A 27,350-nucleotide genomic window follows, 5' to 3' on the forward strand; every position below is an offset into this window, starting at 1 on the left:
TCCTGATGTATAGACATATATTTTGAATGTGTACACTTTGCTATCCATACATGTTATCTGGGGATACGGTACCCTTTCTCACCTTTGTGCAATCACGTGTAATCCATACTGGGCCTGAGAACAGATGGCGAGCTGTTAAGCAAGCTACAGCACCTGTGGTTTGCACACGTAAGTTTTTCATTTTTTCAGGAATGACGGTTAGGCCTAATTCCGGAACTGCGGTTGACCTGCACTTACTGGGAAATCATCGTTCGCGGGTAATAATTGTAATCACAGATCCCCATCACTAACGTTGTTCAGCGGGTTATCTGCACCTGTAAGCGACAAACGCTGGCCTTTTCAGTGTAGCGCACATGCAGCCACGGATATGTAAGGGCATGACACACCAGTTATTGGCCAATCTCATGTGCCAGAGCCTCACGTGTCCCTCTAGTAAGCCAGACTCGGACCGCGGGGCATGACGGAGTCTCGTTCGTTAACGGAATTAAGCTTGCAATGTGTGCATCTGTTCTGTAGCAAGCATGGTTGAGGTTTCCCAGGTGGAGTCGAATTAAACCGTAGGCTCCACTCCTGGTGGTGCCCTTCTGGACATTCCTTTAAGGTTCAGCTTTGCAACCATACTGCCCACGTAAAACAAACACTTTGCCTTCATGAACGCTGTTTGGAGGGTCATGACTCATGGGAATAACGCCGCCCAATCAGTTAACCTGCTAGAGAGATCCTTCGTTGCTCCCAAGCATGACATCACACTCCCTAGGAGGAAGGTAATGCCACTGTGGCGACCGTACTCCTGGGGGCGACACAAGTGCACTGATGCCCAGCCACTGCTCGATGAATCTGCTGGTACATTGACCCAGACCACTACATTCCCCTTGCACGCTACACGGCCTGAATCTGACCCTGATGAAACTCAGGTTACCCTTCCCATATACAGTTCCATCTTACACGGTGACAAAGAGGAAGCTGCAGATGAAAGTGCAGGTTCGGCCCACCCGCCATCAGACACACCACCGTACTATCAGGGGCCCTGTGCCAGTGCCGTCGCCAACGAGTGGGCCCCCCCCTGCTTGCTCAGGATCACAGCACTTGCAAAGTTGAAATACTTGTGCAGTGAGATGGAAGATGGGGACGACGAGGAGTCCAGACAAGTACAGTGATTCCCTAGCGAGGAGACTTATTTGATTGTTTTCAATGTTGGGACAGCAATTTTTGGGGAGCACTATACTCTGGAGAATGATAGATGGGGCCCACCATACACTGGAACATTCCAAAGGTGGACATCAGACACTGGAGCAGCATTTACAGGGCCCATTATACACTAGAGCATTAGAAATGGGGCCCATTATGTTTGGAGCATTATTTGGGCGCATAAGACAGTGGAGCTTCATCCATGGGGACCAACATATACTGTAGCATTATGTGGAGCTCATCATATACTGTTTCAAACATTATATGGGACCAATGATTCTGTATGGAGAAATAGATGGGCCTTGTCATGAGATGTAAAAAGTGAAGTATTTTTCATTGTACTATACCGCTATTTCTCTGCCGTATCGGAGCATGATGAGTTGTGGAATGTGTTAAAGGGGCGCTCTTTCGCCCAGGGCACATGAAAACCTGGAGCCAGCCCTCCCCCCCCACAACTTTAGCCAAATAACCCCCATTTTTCAGTGCGTAACTTGTATTATGAAGTTAATTAAGGTTGACAAGCTTAAGTAAGAAGAATTGATGCTTTTGGCATTCAAATGGGCACTGTTGGTGTGTTTCCTGTCCTCCTCTCACTGCCAACTTTTATTCCCCATTGACTTACATTGGGTTTCGTGTTTCGGGACGACTCCGACTTTTCCCTATAATCGGACGATCTTGCTCGACCCGACTTTTGGAAAAGTCGGGTTTCACGAAACGAAACGCGACCCTAAAAAACCAAAAGTCGCTCAACTCTAGTGACAATATCTTCATTCGTGTCATTCATCAGTAAGGGCTCATTCAGATGTCAGTGATTTTTCATCGAAGTTTGTATGCGAAAACCAGGAAAGGAACACAAAGAGGAAGACTATAATTGAAAGATTCACACCTGTTCTGTGTTTTGGAGACACATGTGGTTTTGGTATACAAACACTGATGAAAAATCTCTGACGTCTGAATGAGCCCTAATAGCCACAGTGCCCCCATATGTGCCAGTCATCAGTAATAGCCACAATTTGCCGGTTACACTGCCCTCATTAGTGAAAGAACTTATCCCAATTTTTCTGAACTTTACTAGATGTATATTTGCCCTCACTTCTGGCTTCCTTCCCTTCACTTTGTCCGGGGTTAGTCTCATGATTCCTGTAGACTACATGATTCCTCTCATACAAGTTATACCCGTGTGAGCAAAATTCTCTCTCTTCTTTGCCTTTTGAAGTCCAAATAATAAAGTATGTTTTGAGATCTTAGGAAATCAATACCTCCTTGTATGGTGTACTAAATAGAATTTAGGCTTTATTAGTGTATATGCAAGCAATTAAGTAGAGTCACATATAAGGGAAAGTTCCCTCTGAAATATGTAGCCAATAGTAACTTTGCTAGCGAGAATAGAAATGTGAAACTTCTCCTCCCAGCAGTGTTTTTTGATTACCATAATAAAGGACTTATAAGTCAACATGGATACCACAGACACAAAATGGAATATGTTCTCTCACAGATACAGGCAAACTGGTTATAGTTGGGATTAGACATTTTTGTAGACATTTCTCATATTAGGAGTTAATAGTCACGGACACACAAGAGCAGGGATATAGTTATAGGGTGGGCACAGGTAGTGGCCTCATCCAGGCCTTGTGACTAAGGAAGACCCTGAGGCTTCACTGCCTTATAGGAAGAAAGAGAGAGTAATAAATAAGAGAATGGCACTTCCGCCACAATGGAATGAATAAAATTATTAATCTACAACATGCAGAGCTGACTGTTCAAGCAACAAAATTGTTTTATTAAAACTGACAGATAAAAACACAACGCGTTTCGACTACAGATAACCTTCCTCAGGTGTCATACACAGCCCTCTTATACTTGTTCAAGTACAAAAGTATGTGGAGTTTATAAATTAATAAATTTGTACATTCATTTTCCATTTCGTATGATGGTAATCAACAAATAAATGACCAGGTAGTTACTTATTTTAATGATGTGATGTATTCTCCAACCCTGGAATATACTTGCAGGTCGCTCCTTTGTGCAGGAACGTGAACAACGCTTTCCATACCTTTTTTAATCCCATGGGCTTCCATAGCCCATTCTGTAACATGGCTATACTGGCATACACTTGAGAGTTGCTCGTTGCACAAGAACAGTTAATTAAATAACGCTCATTACCTGGAGTCGTTCAGACCTCCATTGTTCATCCATTGATAGGAATCCTTCAGCGTGCCTATGCATTTACATATATTTATTGACCAAAGATACATTGTTTATCATATAAAGGAAATGTTACTGAGAATACACGTATAGAAGAAATAGAGAACCATTCTCGTCTGACCATTTGATCATTTATAAACTCCACGGACTTTTGTACCTGAACAAGTATGAGAAGGCTGTATATGGCCCCTGAGGAAGGCTATCTGTAGGCGAAACACGATGTGTTTTTATCTGTCAGTTTTAATAAAAACTGTATATTTTAGATGATCAATTTTATTAATTTCATCGTGGTGGAAGCGCCATTCTGTTTTTTATTTTCATTTCCTTGACCCTGGAATCCCCCCGGAGGAAATGTCCACTCTTACTCGGTTGGCTGCAATCCACAACGATGAGCACATACCCTATTCCTCACCCAATTCATTTACAGATCACTCTGACTGCTTCGCTTAGATAGCGCTTTGACTTTCCCCTGTTTTTTGCAAAATCCTCCATTTACATAAGGAGACAGCAGTATTATAAACAACACATGGTAGGTGGGGCACCATTCCAGGTTGTGCATGGGGGATAAAAGTGCTTCAGGTTACACCTCTGCCCAAAAACTCCATGGAGAACTTTCTACTTGGATTGGCTGTGCCCTTCCTATAGGTCCTTGTTACCCATACAATGGTGCTCATCTTATTCCATATCAGACTTCTTTAGTAAATTGAACCTCTCGCCTGTACTTTAAAAATTTGAGCAAAATAAAGAGCAAAATCCTGAATAACAGCAAAATCCTAAACTATTGCTTTGTTTGCAGACATAATTATGCTTTTTATGGCCAATGTCATAAAACATCTTAATGCAATGTAGATGATATGAGTCCAGTACTGGGGTGAGATAAACACTTACCGGAAATCTGAGCACAGTGCTATGTGTCTGCACTTTTCTCTGCTCCTCCCTCTCCCTCCTCCATAGACGTGAATACACTGCTGTTATCCCTTAATTAAATGGTGGTTCATCTTGCATTTACCAAAATTAATTTCAGCAATCTTTCAGACTGAAGGATGTGTTCAGGAGGCAGAGCAGAAGGAAAAGAAGAAATAGCTCATAAGTAAAGAATTTAGACAAGCCATCTATGGCTTTTAAACTGTAGTCTATTATATACAGTGGGGAAAATAAGTGTTTGACACACTGTTGATTTTTCACACTCCAACCTCTCCACCATGGCCAAGACCAAAGAGCTGTGTAAGGACACCAGGGACAAAATTGTAGATCTGCACAAGGCTGGGAGGGACTGCAGGACAATAGGCAAGCCGCTTTGTGAGAAGGCAACAACTGTTGGCATAATTATTAGAAAATGTGAGAAACACGAGATGACTGTCAATCTTCCTCAGTCTGGGGCTCCATGCAAGATCTCACCTTGTGGGGTTAGGATGATTCTGAGAAAGGTCAAGAATCAGCCCAGAACAACATGGGATGACCTGGTCAATGACCTGAAGAGAGCAGGGACCACAGAGTTTTGGAACCTTGAGATAATAAAGCCCCTACCCCGATCTCTGAAGCATCCCCCTCCACAATGAAGTGATTCTGGAGGTCCGGTTGGATTAACACTGGAGCAGACATGAAACACTCTTTCAATTTATTAAAGGCCCCAATAGCATCTGGTGACTAAACCTTAAGATCTACCCCCTTACGTGAGAGTGTTTTACTTCAGTCGATATAATTGATGTTCGAGAGAGCTAACGAAAGCTCAGTCCTGATTTTTGGTTTGTCTACATGAGCCTTTACTTACTTCCATTCCCCTCCATATTGCAGAAGAGAATTACCAGACGTTGCTCCTAGTGTTATTTAGGAATTTTTAATACTACAAAAGTACATTAAAAGCTTATATATACAGCAGCAGTTTATTACCCAAAGTGTAAAAACCCTAATACAGATCTTCTCATTGTGTTCAGATCTGCTGCAAAGAAATTCTTTGCTGCGTAGACCAAATGCAGAAGAAGCCACTTCATATAGCTCCATTACCTCTTACCTTTCCCTCTATTGCTCCTTGAGGCCATACAGAGGAGACTGGGGCAAGGTTTCCTTCATTAAAAGGTCTGTGCCAAGTTTTAAGGTTCCTAATCTCTGGATAGCGGATAACTTATTAATCACTGGTAGTCCAACTACTGAGACCCCCGGTGATTCCAAGAACAGACTCTGCAAAGCCCTTCGAAAAGGAAGCAGCGGTTGAGCATGTGCAGCTTCTTTTCATTTATTGTCTATGGTACTGCCAGATAATGCCCAATACAGTTATTAGCTTTCCTGGCAGAGCCATAGACAATTGATGGCATGAAGCTGAATAGCCTTGTTTCCCGAATCGCAGGGATCTCAACAGTTGGACACCAAATGATCAAGACAATAACTTGTCTCCTATGATATAGAAAAAGGATCATTTTTAAATTTCCCACAACGCCATTAAAGCAGATCTGTCACTAGATTTCACAATATAACTGTATACATTATTTATAATATCTCTTTGTCCTTATGAAGCTGGTGGACTTACATTACAATCAATTACAGAATGGCTGGATTATCCTCATTGAATGTTTTCTTATCATATAATAAAATTTTTGGCTATTTTACTGATGTCTCTAGACAGAACAGAAATAAAAAGACACAAGGAAACTAAAAGGCTGCATTTCTTCAAAAGAATCAAAGAAATTTACTATGACATTATATGAAAACATGACAGAAGTCATGTTACGACTACATCACAATGCCTGATACCATACAGGAATACTGAGACAAAGAACATTATTAGTTGCTAGTGAGCATGGTGTACTCACATATCTATCAGTCTGGATAATTGTGTCCACAGATCGTTGTTCTTTCAAGATCTTCATTTATTCTGTTGCGCTTGTATAATACGAGAGTGCTAACTCACAGAGTATAGGTAAGGATCGGTATATCAAATAAAGAAACATTCACAGAAAAACTAGACCATTAAAAAATAATTCCTTATTAGATATGCATGAAAAGGATTAATGTTATAACTGTAATCAAACAACAAGTAAAAACACTGGAGGCTGGACAGCCAGCCCCAAATGGCACTACTTAACACCCCAAAGACATCAAAAAATCTAGGGCACATAAGTATGTCCCTTTTACACACCCCGATCTGTGAAAATTGGCATCCTAGAATACGCAATGTTGTCCCCGATCACTGTGGACTGTCCCTGACAGTCCTTAATAGGTCAATTCTATAATCAAAAGAGCAGGTGACCAAGATTGATATAACAACCATTTAGGAACAATAACTATATGTAGGACAACAACCATATGCAGCCTTGTAAAGTCTTACCTTCTTAAGTACTAGGATTTGCATCCAATACTCTACCTCTGTATGACTGCATCACAACTTTACGAGGCTGCATATGGTTGTCGTCCTAATACAGCTACATGTAGTTATTATCTGAACAATCTTGGTCACCTGCTCCTTTCATTACACCAGTATACAGTAATTTTTGTGCCAACGATGTTTGAACGGTTTTATATTAAAGGGATTGTCCACTACTAGGACAACCCTTTCTTGACCTAAATGCTTGGTCCTGATAAAATAATAAAGCCTATACTCACCTCCTGTGCAAGTGCCGTTTCAGATGGGTCGGCGGTCATGTTCCTGCGGCTCTCGTGTGGTTATGACACATGAGCCTGGCGACCAATCAGCGCTGGCGTTACTGTCCCCGACTTTAGACGGTTAAGTAGTTACCAGGAAGTTACCCGTAGCTGCAGACCTCACTTCTTCTTAACTACTTAACCTTATGAAGGTGGAGAGTGACGCTAGCGCTGATTGGCTGCCAGGCTCATGTGTCACAACAACCACAGGACCATGAGTGCCGACACCGCTGAAACGGCACTAGCACAGGAGGTGAGTATAGGCTTTATTATTTTATCAGGGCCAAGCATTTTGGTCAAGAAAGGGTTGTCCTAGTAGTGGACAACCCATTTAAGTTTATGGTGCTGATGTAATATATAAAGCTGAGTGTATATGTAACGCCGCTATGTTTGTACTATGTTTCCCCGGCATTACTCTGCATATCTCTCCTTTAACCCTTCGCTCCTTTCCCTCTAATGAGCCAGAATGCTGTTGTCAGTTACCTGTATGGATGCTGCTTAGTTCCCGGCTCCGCTGCGTAGCCGTACATGCGTGAGAGTGTGTCCGCTGCACTGCATGACCATCCGCATGTGCGGTCCCTGGCTGCCGCTGTGGATGCTACCCGCGGGTTGCATGGTCCTCTGCAGTTGTGCGTGACTTACCATGTGTGTTCAGGCTTGTAGCCGCTGCCAGGTGTCCTTTGCTATGCTGATTTGTTTCTGGATGTGCTTAGGGTGCGCGTGGCCACATCTCCCCTGCTTTTATGAGGAATGGATGTGTGCTTGAATTGCTGCTCCAAGCCTATCGCTGTAAGGCTGCTCCTCTATAAAGTTCTCTGCCCTGTGGGGCGTTGCCAGAGCTTCGCATCAAGTTTCTGAGTCTTGCTATGTCTGTTTGGTGTTCAGCACCTGTTCTAGGTGAGCTGATGCCTGTCTTCCGCCTGCTCTGGGGGCAGAGTACCCAAATCCGTTTCTGTTCAGTTTGTTATCAGCTTTGGGATAGCTGATGTCTGAGTTCCTGGACTTATCCTGTTTATGTGTTGGCACCAAAGTCCTTGTCCTGACTCCTGCTGTGTTATGAAGTCCTAGTCCTGATTCCTGCTGTGTTATGTTCCTGAAGTCCTTCTGTGTCTTGAACCTGTGCCCAGTGTCTGTGACTCTTTGCTAACTGACTTTCTGTGATCTAACCTGGGTTCATCTTGGAAGTAGGAGTCCAGTGTGTCTGCTGAGTTTCTGCTACTCTGTGCTCAGCTTGTTATTCAGTGCAATCCCCAGCCGGTTCCAGTCCAATCCAGCGGGGAGACCGCTTGAGTTCCTTTTTAGGTCGCTGCCAGATGTCAGGAGTCCGATGACCATGGCCTCTTGTCCGGAGCCTGAAGACCGCGGCCTGATGTCCGATGTCTGATGATCGCTTCCAGATGTCTGGATCCTATCCTTCCCTGCCCGATGCCCGGATTCTGCAGATCACTGCCAGATGTCCGGAGCCTGATGACTGCGGCCTCATGTCCGCAGCCTGAGGTCTGAAGCTTGTTGATTGCTGCCAGATGTCTGGAGTCCGATGCCAGTGTTCTGATGTTCTATCTGAGATCCGAGTCCTGATGTCCTGCCTGAGACCTGATGTCCGCTTGGTGTCCTGATGTCCTGTCTGAGACCTGATGTCCGCCTGTTGCCTTGATGGCCTGATGTCTAGATGACCTTCCTGATGACCTGATGTCCGGCTTGTGCCCTGATGTCCAGTCCGTGTTCCAATGTCCAGTTCATGTTCCAATGTCCAGTCTGTGTTCCGATGTCCCGCCTGTGTCCAGATGTCCTGCCTGAGTCCAGATGTCCTGCCTGAGTCCAGATGTCTGTCTGTGTTCCGATGTCCAGTCCGTGGTTCTGGTGGTCCAAGTTTTGCTCTTGAGCCGGTCCCGCTTCTGTTCCTGGATGGATTCCTCCTCCGTGGTTTCCGGGAGTCTCCAGCTCTGTTTCCCAGGTGACGGTCCCGCCAGCGAGTCCTGGACCTAATCAGCCAATGCCCGTTGCTGTAGTGCCAACGTTCCTGGACCTCTGCTATCAGTGTCTTGCTTATCTTCTGGTGTCCTGCTGGTTCCCTGGGGTCTTACCCGTGATGGCTCCTGTCGTCGTCTGAAGGCTGCCTGATTCTCTCCTGCTGTGCCTGTGCTACGCCTGAGGCCTGAGAGGCCATCCTAGTATGCCCGAGCCAGATAACTCTGGACTGCATCAACATGTGAAGACCCTAGCCATCATTTGAAGTCTGCCTGAGGTCCGTGTCTGATGTTCTTCTGCTGAGCCTGTGCTATGCCCGAGGCCTGAGAGAGAGGCCATCCTAGTATGCCCGTGCCAGACAACCCTGGACTGCGTCAACCCATGATGACCTCCTGCCATCATCAGAAGCTAGTCCGAGGTCGGTGTCTGATGTTCTCCTGCTGTGCCTGTGCTACGCCTGAGGCCTGAGAGAGAGGCCATCCTAGTATGCCCGTGCCAGATGACCCTGGACTGCGTCAACCCGTGAAGACCTCTTGCTTTGCCTGTCAACCAGAGATGTGTTTCCTTCATGACGTGTATATTCCAGAACCTGGTGTTTACATGTCTTTTGCTTTATTTCAGTAAACTTTATATTTTTTCATACCTGAAGTTGTGTGGTGTCTTTTAGTCCTGCATATGGCCATCTTGTACACAAGCTCAGCTGCCACTGACCCCGGTCGCTACCCTTACCTCGTCAGGGTAGCCCCTGGTCCCCCCGTGGTCCAGTGGATCCACATTCCACGATCACCTGGAACGCATACTCCGTCGTCGTTCTAGTTCGATGACATGGGAGCGTTGGCTGGGTAAGCCACACTGCGTCTGCGATCGTAACAGTATGTATGTATGTGTGTGTGTGTATCAGCTACGCCCACTCCACATAGCCCCGCCCACTCCACAACCAATCACTGAGCATCTTTCATTTCACTAGAGCTTTTTAAAAGATGAAAGCTGAGCTGTGATTGGTTGCTATGAGCAATAGTTTTCCTTGTAGACAGTTGTGGTTACTGAGGCCTATTATTCTTATCATTTCTATGGTGTTATTGTCCTTCTGTAAAGCTGGAAATAACACAATTTATTATCGTGCCGACACAGACCACCCTCTGACACAGACTGCAGTGGGAGCCCAGAATCAGGAACTTCTCTTTGTCTGGCATGAAGCATCTCATTAACTTAAAACTTCAAACACATTAAAAAAGGAAACGCAACCAAGGTATCATTTTAATCGGTGTAACAGCGCAAACCTGACAACGTTTGCTCTCACGGAATGATGTGGGATATTAGGGGTAGTAATCCAGTGGCTCTGGCTGAAGGGATGATGGGGGATATTAGGGGTAGTAGTCCGGTGGCTCTGGCTGATGGGATGATGTGGGATATTAGGGGTAATAGTCTGGTGGCTCTGGCTGACGGGATGATGTGGGATTTTAGAGGTAGTAGTCCGGTGGCTCTGGCTGATGGGATGATGTGGGATATTAGAGGTAGTAGTCAGGAGGCTCTGGCTGACGGAATGATGTGGGATATTAGGGGTAATAGTCCGGTGGATCTGAATGACGGGATGATATGGGATATTAGGGGTAGTAGTCCAGTGGCTCTGGCTGACGGGATGATGTGGGATATTAGGGGGTAGTAGTCTGGTGGCTCTGGCTGACAGGATGATGTGGGATATTAGAGGTAGTAGTCCGGAGGCTCTGGCTGACGGGATGATATGGAATATTAGGGGTAATAGTCCGGTGGATCTGAATAACGGGATGATGTGGGATATTAGGGGTAGTACTCCCGTGGCTCTGGCTGACGGAATGATGTGGGATATTAGGGGTAATAGTCCGGTGGCTCTGAATGACGGGATGATGTGGGATATTAGGGGTAGTAGTCCAGTGGCTCTGGCTGACGGGATGATGTGGGATATTAGGGGTAGTAGTCTGGCGGCTCTGACTGACGGGATGATGTGGGATATTAGGGGTAGTAGTCCGGTGGCTCTGGCTGACGGGATGATGTGGGATATTAACGTGAGTGTGGCTACTCAGCTTTATATATATATATATAATCATTATAATTTGTTATAACTAACCACAGTTAGTTGCTATGCCCGGGCAACGCCGGGCTCTTCAGCTAGTTAAGCATATTACTTTGATTTTGCCAGATTGGCTCTAGTTTCTGAGATATTTAATAGTTAATTACTAGTGTTGAGCATTCCGATACTGCAAATATCGGGTATCGGCCGATATTCGTTGCATCAGAGTTCAGATACCGAGTTCCGATATTTTTACAATATCGAATACCGGAATCGGAAGTTCCCATAATGCAATGAGCCAGTTGTGTTAGCCATGTTAACTAATGGCATGACTGTGATTGGCTGCTGAAATGATGTCATCATGATGCGCGGTCTGTGCGGGCCTGCCGGGGGTCTGTGCGGGCCTGCCGGGGGTCTGTACGTGTGTGCAGGCATCGTCCGATGGGACTACAAGTCCCATCGGGCTATGCCTGCTTCAATGACAGTGATTGACACATTAGCCAATGATGGGACAGTAGTAGTCCCATCATCCGGCTAATGTGTTGAATGTAAAAAAACAAACAAAAAAAACAAACAAACATACTACATACTTACTACATACATACAATACATTCATACAATACATACATATAGACATACAGTACATATAACAGAGTACATATTCACCATCACTTGTCACTTTGATCCCCAAAGCCAGTGTCATCTCACTGTAAAAAAATATTAAAATAACAAACAAACAATACACTCCCTGATCCGCAGAAATCCATGAGTGACCCACGACGATCTCCTGCAGTGCATCACTGAGAGGTTACTATAGTTCACTGATCTCACTTTATGGCAAAAGCTGTGTGGGAATTTTCTCACACAGCAATGCCAAAAGTGAGACTAGGGACTATTTTTTTTTACAGTGGCGGAGGAATACAGTGCTGAAGGATACCTACCTCCCGTCATTGTATTCCTGGTGCCCCTAGAGAGCGGTCGCATCAGCTGATGCTGCTGTTCTCCACGGGAGATCGTCGTGGGACACTCGTGGATTTTTGCGGATCAGGGAGTATATTGGTTGTTTGTTATTTTAATACTTTTTACAGATGACACTGGCTTCGGGGATCAAAGTGACAAGTGATGATGAGTATGTACTCTATGTTATATGTACTGTATGTCTATATGTATGTATTGTAGTATGTATGCTGTATGTCTGTAGCATGTTTTATGTATGTTGTATGTACTATGTATGTACTATGTATGTTGTATGAATGTAGTATATATGTAGTATGTATTTATGTTGTATGAATGTAGTATATGTATTATGTATGTATGTTGTATGAATGTAGTATATATGTATGTATGTATGTTGTATGAATGTAGTATATATGAAGTATGTATGTAGTATAACACAAAATACCCCACAATTCAATTAAGAAGAGGAGATCAGAGAGTTTTTAAAGCTAAAATCACATATTTTATTTATTCAAGAATAAAATGCAAAGTATATACACCTAAACGGCCAGGGGTATGCAAAGACAACATAGTCAGACTATCTATGTAAATTAATCCTCATTGGTCAGCAGTCTTATTAAGAAGCTGACATAAAGAGCCAATGCTTCCTGCTGCCATAGACTTGTTAAAACATGCATATAGATAGGAGCTCTAATTGAAAACGCCCTTCTGACTGAACAAAGTGCTTCACACTAATGCTCTAGTAAAGGAGGCATAAATGAGTATGACATCGTAATTAAATTGCCTCCTGAGGAAGCCACGGCGTAACGCGCGTAGGGGCGGCAGACCTGGGCAGCGGTCTTATTTTCAACATGTAAGTGCAATTTAATTACGATTTGGAGCAGTGATTATGTGGATGTTTGGTCGCTGATTGCGGTGGATCAACACACCGTGGACAGGGAAAGGAAACCGGTGAGAGGTTTTCGGAGAGAGTGCGCCAGAAGGTCTCAGAGTGTTCATCTATCAGGTTATGATTTACAACTCATATAAGGCTCACGGTGGTTCGGCATGGTGGCGGTATGATGAGGAATTTAGGAGGTTCCCACCCGGCGTCTAGGTGTTCCCGCCCCGCGGGAAGCTGCCAGCCAAGCCGCCGCAAAATGAGAGGAAGGACACCGGTGAACGTAGTCGTGATGGAGCCGTGGTTAGACCAGGATACAAGGAGGCGGAAGGTCAGCTGCGCTTTGGTTTCTCGGAAGGTTTTTCATTCCGTTTCAATTGCACAGGTCCCCCGGTTTTTCGTCAAATTTGAAGTTTGCTCGCGAACATCCGGATGTTGTGTTGGCAAAAGTGCAGAAGGCGGGAGCACTGGGTAGGATGGCTGATCCGTTTTTGTCTCCGCCTTTTCAGGATTTTTAGAGTATCACCTTTGGGAGTGGTTCCAAAGAAAGATCCGGGTTCTTTTCCTTTAATCCACCATCTCTCGCACCCAAAGGGTGTTTCGGTGAATGATGGGATTTCTCCAGATGATGTGTCAGTATCATACGTGTCTTTTGACAGGGCTGTGCCTTTGATTAGGCGCGCGGGCGAAGGAGTGTGGTTAGCAAAGTCGGATATCGATTCTGCTTTTCGTCTGTTGCCTGTGCATCTGGATTGTTTTCATTTGTTGTGCTGTCAAGTCGAAGGAGCGTTTTATTTTGACATGTGTCTTCCATTTCGTGCTATTATTTTGAACTTTTTAGTTCCTTTTTGGAGTGGCTGGTGAGATGGGAATCAGGAGATAGGTCAGTTACTCACTACCTGGATGACTTCCTTTTTGTAGGCCCAAACGATTCGGATGTGTGTAACAGGTTGCTTTCCACGTTTACGTCAATCATGCAGAAATTTGGTGTTCCTTTGTCCCCGGAGAAGACTATTGGTTCGGTAAAAATTTTGTCCTTTCTTGGCATCGAAATTGACACGGTAGCTATGGTTTTTCGGTTACCCATCGAAAAGATTCAAAAACTGGTTGATTTGATCGAAGGTTTCAAGGCAGTTAGGACGGTTTCCCTGTTGCAAATACAAGCATTGCTTGGTTTGTTGGTTTTCGCGAGCAGAGTCATGCCGGTAGGCAGGGTGTTCTCGCGACGGCTGCCGCTGGCTATGAAAGGAGCCCTCAGCCCCCACCACAGGGTGCGGGTTACACGGGCTATGAAGGCGGATTTGGAGGTGTGGCTTTCCTTTTTGCATACATTTAACGGTCACACTTGTTTCATTCTACCATGCCGGACGGCGTGGGATTAGAATTTGTTTGCAGCAGGGGATGGAGTTGGGGGTTTCGTGGCAGGTTTTGGGAATCGGCGGTGCAGGGGGGAATGGCCGGAGTTTTGGTTTCGGTTGGGTTTTTGCCATGACAGGACCCTATGCGAGATTTTTCCAATCGTGGTCTTGATTGAGTTGTAGGGTGAGTTGCTGTGCAATCAGGAAATTCAGTTGGGGACTGTTAATCCAGGGGTGTCACGCTGTAGCAATCACATGTCGTCCTGGTCCTTGCCGGCTTTGGGCCTTCTGCGTAGGTAGGCTCTGCTATGTTTGAGGTTCAACATTTGACTTCGGGTTCATCTTGTCCAGGACCATGATGTTTTTTTCTTTTAACTTCTCTGATTTTTCTGCCTTTCAGGTTTCCACGGCTCATGGTCACAATCCATTTCCGGTGATTTCAGTTGCCCGTCGGTCCTATGGGATGTGGCTGGGAGCAGTTTATGTCCCTTGTTCGCTCCTCTGTGTCCCAATCGACATGGCGAGTGTCTGGTAAGGCATGGAGGGAATGGTGTCAGTTGGTGGGCAGGAGGCCGGTTCAGGCGTGCGAGAATTCCAGATTGCAGGTTACGATTGAATACTTGTGTCAGCTAACTAAGATGGATCTATCGGGCACGGCAGCGCAGCAGCGTTTGTCGGGGGTTGCTTTTCATCTTCAGCTATTAGGATGGTCTGACGTTACGAAATGTTTCATTGTTAGGCAGGCTATGAAGGGTTGGAGGAGGGTTCAACCTAGTGGTGAGTGTCGGCGCCCTGTGTCGTTAGCCCTTCTTAGTCAACTCATAGCTATGACGGATGAGGTGTGCAGTTCTTTTTTGAAGCAGCTCTTTTGGCAGCTGCTTTTGGTTTAGCATTTTTGGGGCCCTAAGGGTTGGGGAATTGGTTCCTTGTTCGAAGCTCGATTTGGGGTGCGGTTTGCGGTTCGAGGACGTGGTTTTACCGGAAGGGTCGGTTCGCGTGAGAATTCGTAAGTCAAAGTCTGATCCATTGGGTTGGGGTTCTTGGGTTTTTGCTACATGCTGCCACATCCGCGAGGTGTTCGGTCGCTTTACTTAAGGCATATGTGGCTATGAGAAAAGGGGGTAGTTTCTTCTTTACGCATTTGGATTTGTCACCTTTAACCAGGTATCAATTTCAGTTTGTGTTTAATAAATGTTTGAAGGGGTTAGGGGTTCCAGCTGGTGAGTATAGGACTCATTTTTTCAGGGTTGGAGCTGCTACGGAAGCGGCCAGGGAAGGTCTTCCTGATATGGAAGTCCAAAGGATTGGGAGGTGGTGTTCAGCATGCTTTGCCCATTATATTTGTACGGATTTGTTATACTAACGTTTTTTCTTTTCTGCAGGTTCCGTCAGACCGACTGTCTGCTTATTGGGACATTCTTATATTTTCTGGGCTGCGCAACGGGCCGAGTGTCGCCCAGGTGGACATCACCTTGGATTTCGCGACGTGGAATTCATGTGGAGAGGCATCAGGGGCTTGCAATGGCCGCAAGTTCTGCCAGAGGTTGTTTCGGTTGCAAGGGGAGCGCGTGGGCTGGTCAATTTGGTCCTGCACGCAGGGGGAACGATTTGTGCTCGTACAAGGTGGCTGAGCTGTTAACCATGATGCGGGCTGATATGGAACGCTTCCATGGGTTTTTCCAGGAACTCGTTTTGGTGTGGTCTGAGATTGCCCCGAGGGCGGTGTGGCAAGAGGTGCGAGATGGTATGGCAGTTGAACGCACAAGGAGGTCAATTAATGCCCGCATCTTTAAGTTTGTGCGCGACAGGTTCGGCGTGGTCGTTCGGCACAGGCCACTAGAAGGGGATAATAGTGCCCTGTTAAGGCCTGATGTGGTGCATTTGAACGATATCGGGCTTGATATCTTCCTATCCGGTTTGCAAGATGGTATAGAGCAAGATCTGTTATTGATGGGTGGGGGTCAGAGTCCTGTTTAAAAACAGGATCCTCCGTGGCGGTGAAAGAAGGAATGGCACGAAGTTACGGCTTGCCGGCTGACTTGCCTGCGAATACAGAGCGGGGCATTTGGCGGCGAGCGCGTTTTAAGAATAGTTATGTGCCTTCAAAATGGTTGTGTTACAAAACGTTCAATAAAGCTGTGACCGACCTTCACCCATCATTTGGTTTGCCGATTTTGATTTATTATGGTTACGGGGGGGGGGGCAGTGGAAACGGTGTGTGGGGTTAACCCTGGGTCACAACAGTCTGGCAGGCACTGTACTGTCTAAGGAAAGGTGCCACTGACTGTTGAGCCTCTCTCCCCCTCCCCTTCCCTCATAAAGGATGGTTTTGCCCACCCTGTGCCTTGGTGGAGCGGGGGTTAATTCTAGGGGTCCAATGGGATCAGGAAGGGGTTAGCACAGCCCCTTCCTGTGGGTATATATCAGTGGGGTCCGAGGCTGCCCTCCCTCTTTCCTCCTGGGTTCACATCCTGGAAGTGCTTGTCCCACCTTCCCTCCCTTTTGTTATGTGTGTTACTAATGTTCATTTTGTTCTGTTTATTGTAGTTTGCAAGTCACAGCGGTGAAAGAAGGAATGGCACGAAGTTACGGCTTGCCGGCTGACTTGCCTGCGAATACAGAGCGGAGCATTTGGCGGCGAGCACGTTTTAAGAGAAGTTCTGTGCCTTCAAAATGGTTGTGTTACAAAACGTTCAAAAAAGCTGTGACCGACCTTCACCCATCATTTGGTTTGCCGAGTTTGATTTATCATGGTTACGGGGGGGGGGGCAGTGGAAACGGTGTGTGGGGTTAACCCTGGGTTACAACAGTCTTAAGAAGTTTACAAATGTTGTTCCCATTTTTTCATCATTTGCTGTTACAATTTCATTGTTGAGGAGTATATATATAAATGTAATCTCAATATTTTTTTTCCAATTAAAATAATTGCAAAAGAATTGTAGCATGTACTGTAAGATGTAAAGTGATATTATTATAGTTGAACGGAAAGGTGTGTGACATAATATGTGACAATGCACCACAAAATTTTGGCTCACATTGGAAGTGCAAAAAACAAATGGTGGTATAAAGTTAGACAAAAATATGCAGAAATGCTTCATCTTCCAGCATTAACCTCACTGAGTAAACCATAGAGAAGGACACATAGCACCCTCCAAGCTGGGGGTTTAGGACTATGTTCACACGACGTACAAGCAGTGGACTTTCCAGACAAAGCTTATTTTCGCCTATTTTTGAACATAAGACCAATATGAGAAGTTCACACTGACTATGATGGATGGGAATGAGGACAACTCAAGCAGCCCCCAAACATTAAGCCTATGGGAATTTCAGGGGCCCTGATACTGGTATGTCTTTGCATAGATTAACATCATCTATAATACATACACATTCACTGCTTTGTCTCTAGGCATTTGTTAGTACTTTTGTTGTTGCACTACAATCCCACACATGATATTTAGTGTATTATATGGAAGGACAGCTTTGTTGATTTACAAGCAAGAATAAGGTCAAACTTCACATACTATGGACCATCTACTTTTGAACAGAGCGAAACTTCATTTCCGTAAACTTTAGGGAGTATGTGATGCCTCGGAAAGCAACCCATTCGACTCCTCCTTTTTTTGTGTGTTCACCCCTCAAATATTGCCCATTCAGGTGGCTGTCATAGCAGGCTTTAAACCACCAGGCTCCACTGTAGTATTCAGCACAGGGTGTAAATCCTTCCTTAGACTTGTCATTGTTCTTGTCTTTGGTGGAGAAGGCGGAATCCTTGTGGATTCCTAGTGAATCACCTAGAAGAAAATCAAGGAAGACAACGACACAAATAAATGACTACTCAACAATATCAAATGGTCCTACTTCCATTAAATATATATGTGTTATTTGCGCCAGGGCCAGGTTGGATATCACTATAAGTGACAGTCATGTTTCTCCAGTGTTGGGTGCAGTTCCCCTATAAGTGACAGTCACGTATCTCCAGTGTGGGGTTCAGTGTCCCTATGAGTGACAGTCACATATCTCCAGTGTGGAGTTCAGTGTCCCTATGAGTGACAGTCACGTATCTCCAGTGTTGGGTGTAGTGTCCCTATAAGTCACAGTCACGTTTCTCCTGTGTTGAGTGCAGTGTCCCTATAAGTGACAGTCACGTATCTCCAGTGTGGGGTTCAGTGTCCCTATAAGTGACAGTCGTATCTCCAGTTTGGGGTTCAGTGTCCCTATAAGTGACAGTCACGTTTTTCCAGTATGGGGTTCATTGTCGCTATAAGTGACAGTCACTTATCTCCAGTGATGGGCTCTGTGTCCCTGTAAGTGGTAGTCTGGTAGTCACATATCTCCAGTGTGGGTTTCAGTGTCCCTATAAGTGACAGTCACGTTTCTCCAGTATGGGGTTCAGTGTCACTACAAGTGAGAGTCACGTATCTCCAGTGATGGGTTCAGTGTCCCTATAAGTGACAGTCACATATCTCCAGTGATGGGTTCAGTGTCCCTATAAGTGACAGTCACATATCTCCAGTGATAGCCTCTGTGTCTCTATAAGTGACAGTCACGTATCTCCAGTGTTGGGTTCAGTGTCCCTATAAGTGACAGTCACGTATCTCCAGTGTGGGGTTCAGTGTCCCTATAAGTGACAGTCGTATCTCCAGTGTGGGGTTCAGTGTCCCTATAAGTGACAGTCACTTATCTCCAGTTATGGGGCTCTGTGTCCCTGTAAGTGGTAGTCTGGTAGTCACATATCTCCAGTGATGGGCACTGTGTCCCTATAAATGACAGTCATGTATCTCCAGTGATGACCTCTGTGTCTCTATAAGTGGCAGTCATGTATATCCAGTGTTGGGTCCAGTGTCCCTATATGTGACAGTCACTTATCTCCAGTGATGGGTTCAGTTTCCCTATAAGTGAGAGTCATGTATCTCCAGTGATGGGTTCGGTGTTCCTATAAGTGAGAGTCACGTATATCCAGTGATGGGTTCAGTGTCCCTATAAGTGACAGTCTCATATCTCCAGTGATGGGTTCAGTGTCCCTATAAGTGACAGTCACTTATCTCCAGTGTGGGGTTCAGTGTCCCTATAAGTGACAGTCACTTATCTCCAGTATGGGGTTCAGTGTCACTACAAGTGAGAGTCATGTATCTCCAGTGATGAGCTCTGTGTCTCTATAAGTGACAGTCACATATCTCCAGTGATGGGTTCAGTGTCCCTATAAGTGACAGTCACGTATCTCCAGTGTTGGGCTCAGTGTCCCTTTAAGTGACAGTCACGTATCTCCAGTGATGAGCTCTGTGTCTCTATAAGTGACAGTCAAGTATCTCCAGCGATGAGTTCTGTGTCTCTATAAGTGACAGTCACGTATCTCCAGTGATAGCCTTTGTGTCCCTATAAGTGACAGTCACGTATCTCCAGTGATGAGCTCTGTGTCTCTATAAGTGACAGTCACGTATCTCCAGTGATGAGTTCTGTGTCTCTATAAGTGACAGTCACATATCTCCAGTGATAGCCTCTGTGTCTCTATAAGTGACAGTCGCGTATCTCCAGTGTTGGGCTCAGTGTCCCTATACGTGATAGTCACGTATCTCCAGTGTTGGGCTCAGTGTCCCTATAAGTGAGAAGTCACGTATCTCCAGTGATGAGCTATGTGTCGGCACCGCTATTGGAAGTAAAATGGCACCCCAGTACGCTAACCTCTTCATGGCTAATCTGGAAAATTACTTTTTAACATCCTGCTCCATTAAACCCTTTGCCTATTTCCGTTACATCGATGACATCTTAATAATCTGGACTGAGTCTGAACAAGAGCTTCTAAATTTCCATGACAAATTCAACATATTTCATCCAACCATAAACTTGACATTGGACCAATCAAAAACAAAAATCAACTTCCTAGACACCACCATAAAAATCCAAAATGGATCATTCCAAACATCAGTGTATCGGAAACCAATTGACCGTCCCACATACCTCAAAAGGGACAGCTTCCATCCTAAACACATTAAAAAGTCCATTGTCTACAGTCAGGCCCTCAGATATAACTGTATCTGTTCAAGTCCTAAGGACAAGGATGAACACCTAACCCAGCTTAAAATGTCATTTTTAAATCAAGGTTACCATCCCACCTTCATTGATGATCACAAATCGTTAGGGCCACAAGGATCCCTAGAAGTAAAGTACTTCATTACAGAAAAAAAGAGGAAAATCATCGTGTACCTCTGGTAGTGACCTACAACCCACAGCTTGAAATACTGAGAAAAATGGCTAAGAAAGACACTTCATCATATCCTACACAAGGATGACTGGTTAAAAATACTATTTAAAGACCCCCCTTGCCATGTTACAGGCAACCTCCCAATCTAAGAAACATCATTACCCGAAGCTCAATGCCCTCAGATTCACCAAGAGGAACATATCCTTTCAATAGAAGAAGATGCAAAACCTGCATTCATATAGAGACCAAAGACAAAATCCAAATCCCCAACACACAGCAGGACTATAAGATCACATGTTCCTCTTCCAATGTTGTGTATTTAATTCTATGCAATATATGCCCTGTGGGTGGCCTCTATGTTGGAGAAACAGGACGGAGACTGAGAGCAAGGATGAGGTCTCATCGTCATACAATTACAGACAAAAAAAAACATTTACCTGTGGCCAAACATTTCTGTGGTCCAGGACACAACATAGACAATATGTTGTCAAGTTGTCATTTTAAAAGGCAATTTTAAATCACAGAAACATCGCAGGGTGTGGGAACACAAATTCATTACAATCTTTGATTCTATTCACACAGGACTCAAATTGTCAGGAGGATTTATGGTCCATTACCATATGTGAGCTATTTCCTCCAAATGGCCCTTTGATCTCACAGAACTTTCACACCACTTATCTAATCTAACATAATTAAGGATTCTCTCTTCAAGCTCAGTGTTTGTTTATTGAAATGTCCATGTATCACACCAAAACTGTGCTCTCCACTGTATATAAATAAGGTTTCTTCAAATATTTTGTTATATCAGCCAGATGAAGAGACGTAAGTTGTCTCGAAAGCTTGCTATGTAACATCATTCACTATAATTTGTTAGCCATTAAAAGGTATCACACCCACAAGATTCCTATTTTGTTTCTCTCACTGAGAGCACTTTATATAAATGGCAGTCACGTATCTCCAGTGATGGGCTCTGTGTCCCTATAAGTGGTAGTTACATATCTCCAGTAATGGCCTCTTTGTCTCTATAAGTGGCAGTCATGTATATCCAGTGTTGTGTCCAGTGTCCGTACATGTGACAGTCACGTATCTCCAGTGATGGGTTCAGTGTCCCTATAAGTGACTGTCACGTATCTCCCTGATGGGTTCAGTGTCACTATAAGTGACAGTCACGTATCTGCAGTGATGAGTTCAGTGTCTCTATAAGTGGCAGTCATGTATCTCCAGTGATGGCCTCTTTGTCTCTATAAGTGGCAGTCATGTATATCCAGTGTTGGGTCCAGTGTCCCTGTATGTGACAGTCACGTATCTCCAGTGATGGGCTCTGTGTCTCTATAAGTGACAGTCACATATCTCCAGTGATGGGTTCAGTGTTCCTTTAAGTGACTGTCACGTATCTCCAGTGATGGGCTCAGTGTCCCTATAAGTGACAGTCACATATCTCCAGTGATGGGCTCTGTTTCCCTATAAATGACAGTTACGCATCTCCAGTGATGGCCTCTGTGTCTCTAAGTGGCAGTCACATTATATCCAGTGTTGGGTCCAGTGTCCCTATAAGTGACAGTCACGTATCTCCAATGATGGGTTCAGTGTCCCTATAAGTGACAGTTACGTATCTCCAGTGATGGGCTCTGTGTCCCTATAGGTGAGAGTCACGTATATCCAGTGTTGGGTCCAGTGTCCCTATAAGTGACAGTCACGCATCTCGAGTGTTGGGCTCAGTGTCTCTATAAGTGACAGTCACATATCTCAAGTGTTTGGTTCAGTGTCCCTATAAGTGACAGTCACGTATCTCCAGTGTTGGGCTCTCTGTCCCTATAAGTGACAGTCACGCATCTCCAGTGTTGGGTTCAGTGTACTGATGAACCTTCCTGAAATGTTGGGGAATTGATACCATGTAAAATCATGTTACGGCTTACCATCCTTAACATCTAGCTCTATTTTGCACACAACAGACACACAAGGAGTCATTTTTCATAATTTTCCAGAACTTTTTTGCATTGTGGCCTACAGTAGAGGACACAAAATATGCAAAATTCCAGAGCATCTGCTTCTCTTACCTGCGGTACCTTCAATGAGTTTACCAAGTTTCAACCTGTAGTTATCTCCTTCTCCATTAATACTGAAATCTGAGTATGTGGCGTAGGTTCGATTATTGTCAAAATCCTCTAAATCCACCCGGAGCTGAAAGCTACCTATAGGAGGAAATATCAGACAGTGATGTGGGTACTCCATGGACAACATTTCCAGAGATTTCAAAAATGTAATTATTATGGCCAGAACCGCTCAGCTCTGTGCCCACACTTTCGCCGGTCAGTAGGGTTGTGCTGACGGACAATTTCTCTGAAATGCCGCAGTCATCAGCCATTGTTTCTGCAGTATTCAGATGGTCAGACACCTCTGGTGCTCGAATTCAATCTGGACTGGCCTCAGAGAATGGGAAATCCGGAATTACAGCAATATACCCTTACTATTCCCTATGTCAGGGGGAATTAGAGACCACTATGGTCACCACTGGCGACATTCACTAACACTACGACTGCTGTAATCCCTTAACTCTACAATGATGGCAGCATTGATACCATCACCAAGACTTGATCTATTCTTTACCTGTGGATGTAAGACGGTGAATATTTTCATTGCCCAACCAGAACTCAGTGAGTTGACTACCAAATCCTTTTTTGTAGGTTTCCCAATCCTGGTAGAAATCTATCGAACCGTCAACTCGTCTCTGAAACACCTGGAAGGAAACAAGGACTTACTCATCTACTCATCATTAAAATGTGATTTCCTCATATTCTCTCACTTCTCAAAGTAGAACTGAAAGAGCAGAACAGTCACAGGAAAACCAAACCGTAGAGCGTCATTTATGACTGTCATTAGTATATGTACGAATTGAAAATGTCTATGGGGCATCACTAAAGAAATTACATAAAATGGCAAAAGGAAAAGATTCAAGATGGTAAACTTGGAATATCCCATTTTACCATGTTTGTCTACTGAATAAAAGCCTTTTGTGGGATTTAAAGGGAATCTGTTTTATGCGATTTTATCCGAGAGCAGCATGACGTAAGGGCAGAGACCCCGATTCCAGCGATGTGTTACTTACTGGGCTGCTTGCTGATGTTGGAATAAAAATCAATGTTTTATCAGCAGGATATTATTACAAGAGGGCTAATTGTCTTGTGCCATGTAGTCCTCCTTCTCTGTGTATCTCCCCCTTCACCAATGATTATTATGTTTCAGTCAATGTACAGTGTACACAAAAGATGCGGGGTTATACAGGGCTGAGCATTCAGAGCACTGTTAGATCTGCTGCAGAGAAAACAGTAATTTTATCAAAACTACCCCAAGCAGCCCAGTAAGTGGCACATCACTGGAATCAGGGTCTTTTCCCCTTCATCATACTGCTCTCAGATAACATAGCAAGAACCTAGTGATAGATTCCCTTTAATCTAGCAAGATAAAACATTGGGACTTCCATGGCCCATTTACCTCCTCACGTGCCCATGTTATAAAAGAAAACAGAAAAGGATTTGTACTCAAAAAGTATGACCACAAAACAGATTTTATGTAGCTAACATGACAGAATTAAACATATCTCATACCAGACTCCTAAATCAAGTCAGTTCGGACCCCGAACCAAACTTTAGAACCCTAAATCAAACAATTGATACCCCAGACCCATCTACTAACCACTCTTACAGTGACACTACATAAACTACACACAAATACTACACAACACACACACACTACATACATAGTACACACACACTACCTCCAACACACCCCTACCAGACATCCTACAATTCCCTCGTGCTCTTCTTCCTACATCTGCACAGATGCTCCCAGGGCTGGACTGGGACAAAAAAACAGCCCTGCTACATCGACCCGAACAGCTCATATACAATATAGCCTTTCCCTGGTCCCCAAATTAAAGTACATTTCCATGGCACCATTTTCTTTATCACACTGCCCACCGCTCTGCTAAAGGGGTTGTCTGGCAATTAGGAATTGGGAAGTAAGCGGCACTAATGACATCATATCTACATATATCTACACATTTGGCAGGTATAGTTTACCTGTCCTTTTCCTCAGAATAGGACATACCTATTGTTCACGTGTCCTTGTAGATATGTGCAAATATGATATTACCTGCATTACTCACCACTCAATGCAGAAGTGAGCAACCTTCAAAGGCTGTGTTCACACATTCCAGTGTTCTTTTGTTGCAATTTTTTAAAACAACTGGAGCAAAAAACAGATGTCATAATGTCAAGATTCTAAGTTTTTGTAGATTTTTAAGTTTTAATATACTGTAGACATGAAGCACAATTTCGATTGCTGTATGTGTACAATATCAGTACCACTGTCAGCACATGAATTCAGCGCCAGAACCACCTTCAGTACATGAATGCAGTGACAGACCCACCGACAGCACATGAAAGAAGCACCAGAACCACTTTCAATACATGAATGCAGCGCCAGCACCAACGTCAATACATGCCTACAGTGCCAGAACTACCATCAGTACAGGAAGGCAGCGCCAGACCTACTGTCAGTACAGTCAGTATATGAATAAATCAGCAAGCTTAGTGAAGCTATCAATTGCAAAATCAGGTCAGCTCCATATACAATTATATGACCTACAACTCCAGGTATAACTTTCATAATGATGGGTGCAAATTGCCTCTTCAGAGAAAAAGAGGACATGAACTCTATAACGCCACCTGTTGGTAGTAGCGATCCTACAAGTCACAATCAACGATTTAATGAGTCTTGTAATATGACAGGATAAAAGCCAAATCAGAATCTCAATTTGCAGACACGGTGTTTCGAGTTATTGACTCTCGTCAGTGCAAAGTATGAGAACTGATTTGGCTAGGTGAGAGGCTCTGGACTGAGGTCTAAGGGGTAAGGTTTCTCCTTGTGGAGAGTGACATACCAGCTCTGGCTTGTCAAGGTAAGGAGGATTATTCGCCGTGCAATGCTCCTCTGGGAAAATAATATGCAAACTGCCTCTTCAGAGAAAAAGAGGACTTGAACTCTATAGCGACACCTGTTGGTAGTAGCGATCCTACAAGTCACAGTCAACCCTTTAACGAGTCTTGTAATATGACTTAGGATAAAAGCCAAATCAGAATCTCAATTTGCAGACACGGTGTTTCGAGCTATTGGCTCTCGTCAGTGCAAAATATGTGAACTGAAGGCCGGGGGACCACCACAAGGCAGGGAGACTACGGTACACAAGATGAGGTGCAAACAACAAAGGGTTAATGGGTGACACCTAAAATGCTCGGGTACTCGTTGCTCAGGTCAAGTAAATTGCAATGCTCGGGTGCTCGACCCAAGCAACGAGCCCAGAGTAAGTCTATGGGAAACCCGAGCATTTTTGCCGCGACCCCCCAGGAGGTCCTTTTAGGGTCTAAAAACGTCTGAAATTGATGGAAACAGTGCTCAAATGATATGGAAACATCATGGGGAAGACCCCTGGAAGCATTTCAGACTCCCAGGTCACAGCTGTGAACAATGTTGTCAGAGTCTTATGTGATACCCCAGAGTCCGGTTGTCACAGTGACATTGCCTCCCTCTAAGGCTAAGTGCACACGTACCGGAACTCTCGCGGAAATTACCGCGAGAGTTCCGGAATTCCAGTCCGCGGGAAAATCGCATTTTAAATTCCCGCGATTTTCCCGCGGAAAAACTAGCATTTTGCAAGCGTATTTAGCTTGCAGAATGTTAGCGTTTTCCAAGCGATCTGTAGCATCGCTTGGAGAACTGATTGACAGGTTGGTCACACTCGTCAAACACAGTGTTTGACGAGTGTGACCAAATTTTTACTACTGAGGCCGCCTATGCAGCATCAGTAGTAAAAGATAGAATGTAAAAAAAAATAAAAAACGGTGTTATTCTTACCTTCCGACGTCCCGCGCATCCGTTCCCAGTAATCCTTTGCGAAAATGCCCGTGATGATGTCAGTTCTCACGGGATCGCGACGTCTCGCGGTAATTCGCGATGACGTCGCGCGAATGACCGCGAGACTTCGCGATCCCGCGAGAAGGGACGTCATCGCGAGCATTTTCGCAAAGGACTACTGGGAATGGGAGCGTGAAGAGAAGCGGAAAGACTGCGCGGGACGTCGGAGGGTAAGAATAACAATATTTTTTATTTTAAATTCTATTTTTTACAGGGATATGGTACCCAAAGCCTGGAGGAGTCTCCTCTCCTCCGGACCGTGGGTACCATCCGCAATTGTTCTGCTTACTTTCCGCATGGTGTGCACAGCCACATGCGGGAAGTAAGCGGAACAATGCATTCCTATGGGTGCGGGATCGCCGCGATTCTGCAAATTAATGAGCATGCTGCGGTTTTTACCGCGAAGCGATTCCGCCGCGGTAAAAACTGCAGCATTAGCACAGCATTGCGGAATCCCATAGGAATGCATGGGATGCTTATTTTTCGCGTTTTCGCGGCAAAATCGCGCGGTTAAAACCGCCGCGGAAACGCGAAAAAAACGCCACGTGTGAACTCAGCCTAAGAGGTGAAGTCATGCTTGGAGGCAGAAGGGGGGCCCCATGCCAGGTAACATAGATTAAATCACAATTCATGCTGCAGGTCAGAAAAGGGAGTTGCCTTATAAATTCTGGCCAGCAGATGGGGTTGGTAAGTCAGCTGAGGGAGTTTTCATGGAAACGAGAGCAGCTGTGAGCTGAGAGGAAATGACAAGACAGTTAAACGAGGTAAAAAGATCTTTCTGGAAGATCCTGTCAGTTGAAGACGGGGAAGCTGATCTGGGAGGAGGGAAAGGACACGAGCTGAGAGACAAGGGGCTCTGGGGGTACTAAAATGGCATATAGCTGACCCCAGAGCGAAGTGCTAATATAGAAAGGGACGCCAGAGTCCGTGGCTGGGCAG

General features: G+C 44.8%; 1 protein-coding gene across 1 annotated transcript in view; it reads right to left on the reverse strand.

The window, feature by feature from the left end:
- Nucleotides 1-17,190: 17,190 nt before the first annotated feature.
- Nucleotides 17,191-27,350, reverse strand: part of LOC141046673 (ficolin-1-B-like) — a 170,447-nt gene continuing 160,287 nt past the window's right edge. Inside the window, exons 11-13 of the mRNA XM_073541249.1 lie at nucleotides 23,046-23,175; nucleotides 22,496-22,630; nucleotides 17,191-18,030 (exon numbers count right to left, since the gene is read on the reverse strand). Coding sequence (XP_073397350.1) covers nucleotides 17,771-18,030; nucleotides 22,496-22,630; nucleotides 23,046-23,175 — 525 coding nt within the window. The 3' untranslated portion in view covers nucleotides 17,191-17,770. The remainder of the gene's footprint in view (nucleotides 18,031-22,495; nucleotides 22,631-23,045; nucleotides 23,176-27,350) is intronic.

This window comes from Dendrobates tinctorius, unplaced genomic scaffold (genome assembly GCF_039654945.1).
Source record: "Dendrobates tinctorius isolate UK_male_01 unplaced genomic scaffold, ASM3965494v1 ptg000120l, whole genome shotgun sequence".
Classification (NCBI taxonomy): Eukaryota; Metazoa; Chordata; class Amphibia; order Anura; family Dendrobatidae; genus Dendrobates; species Dendrobates tinctorius.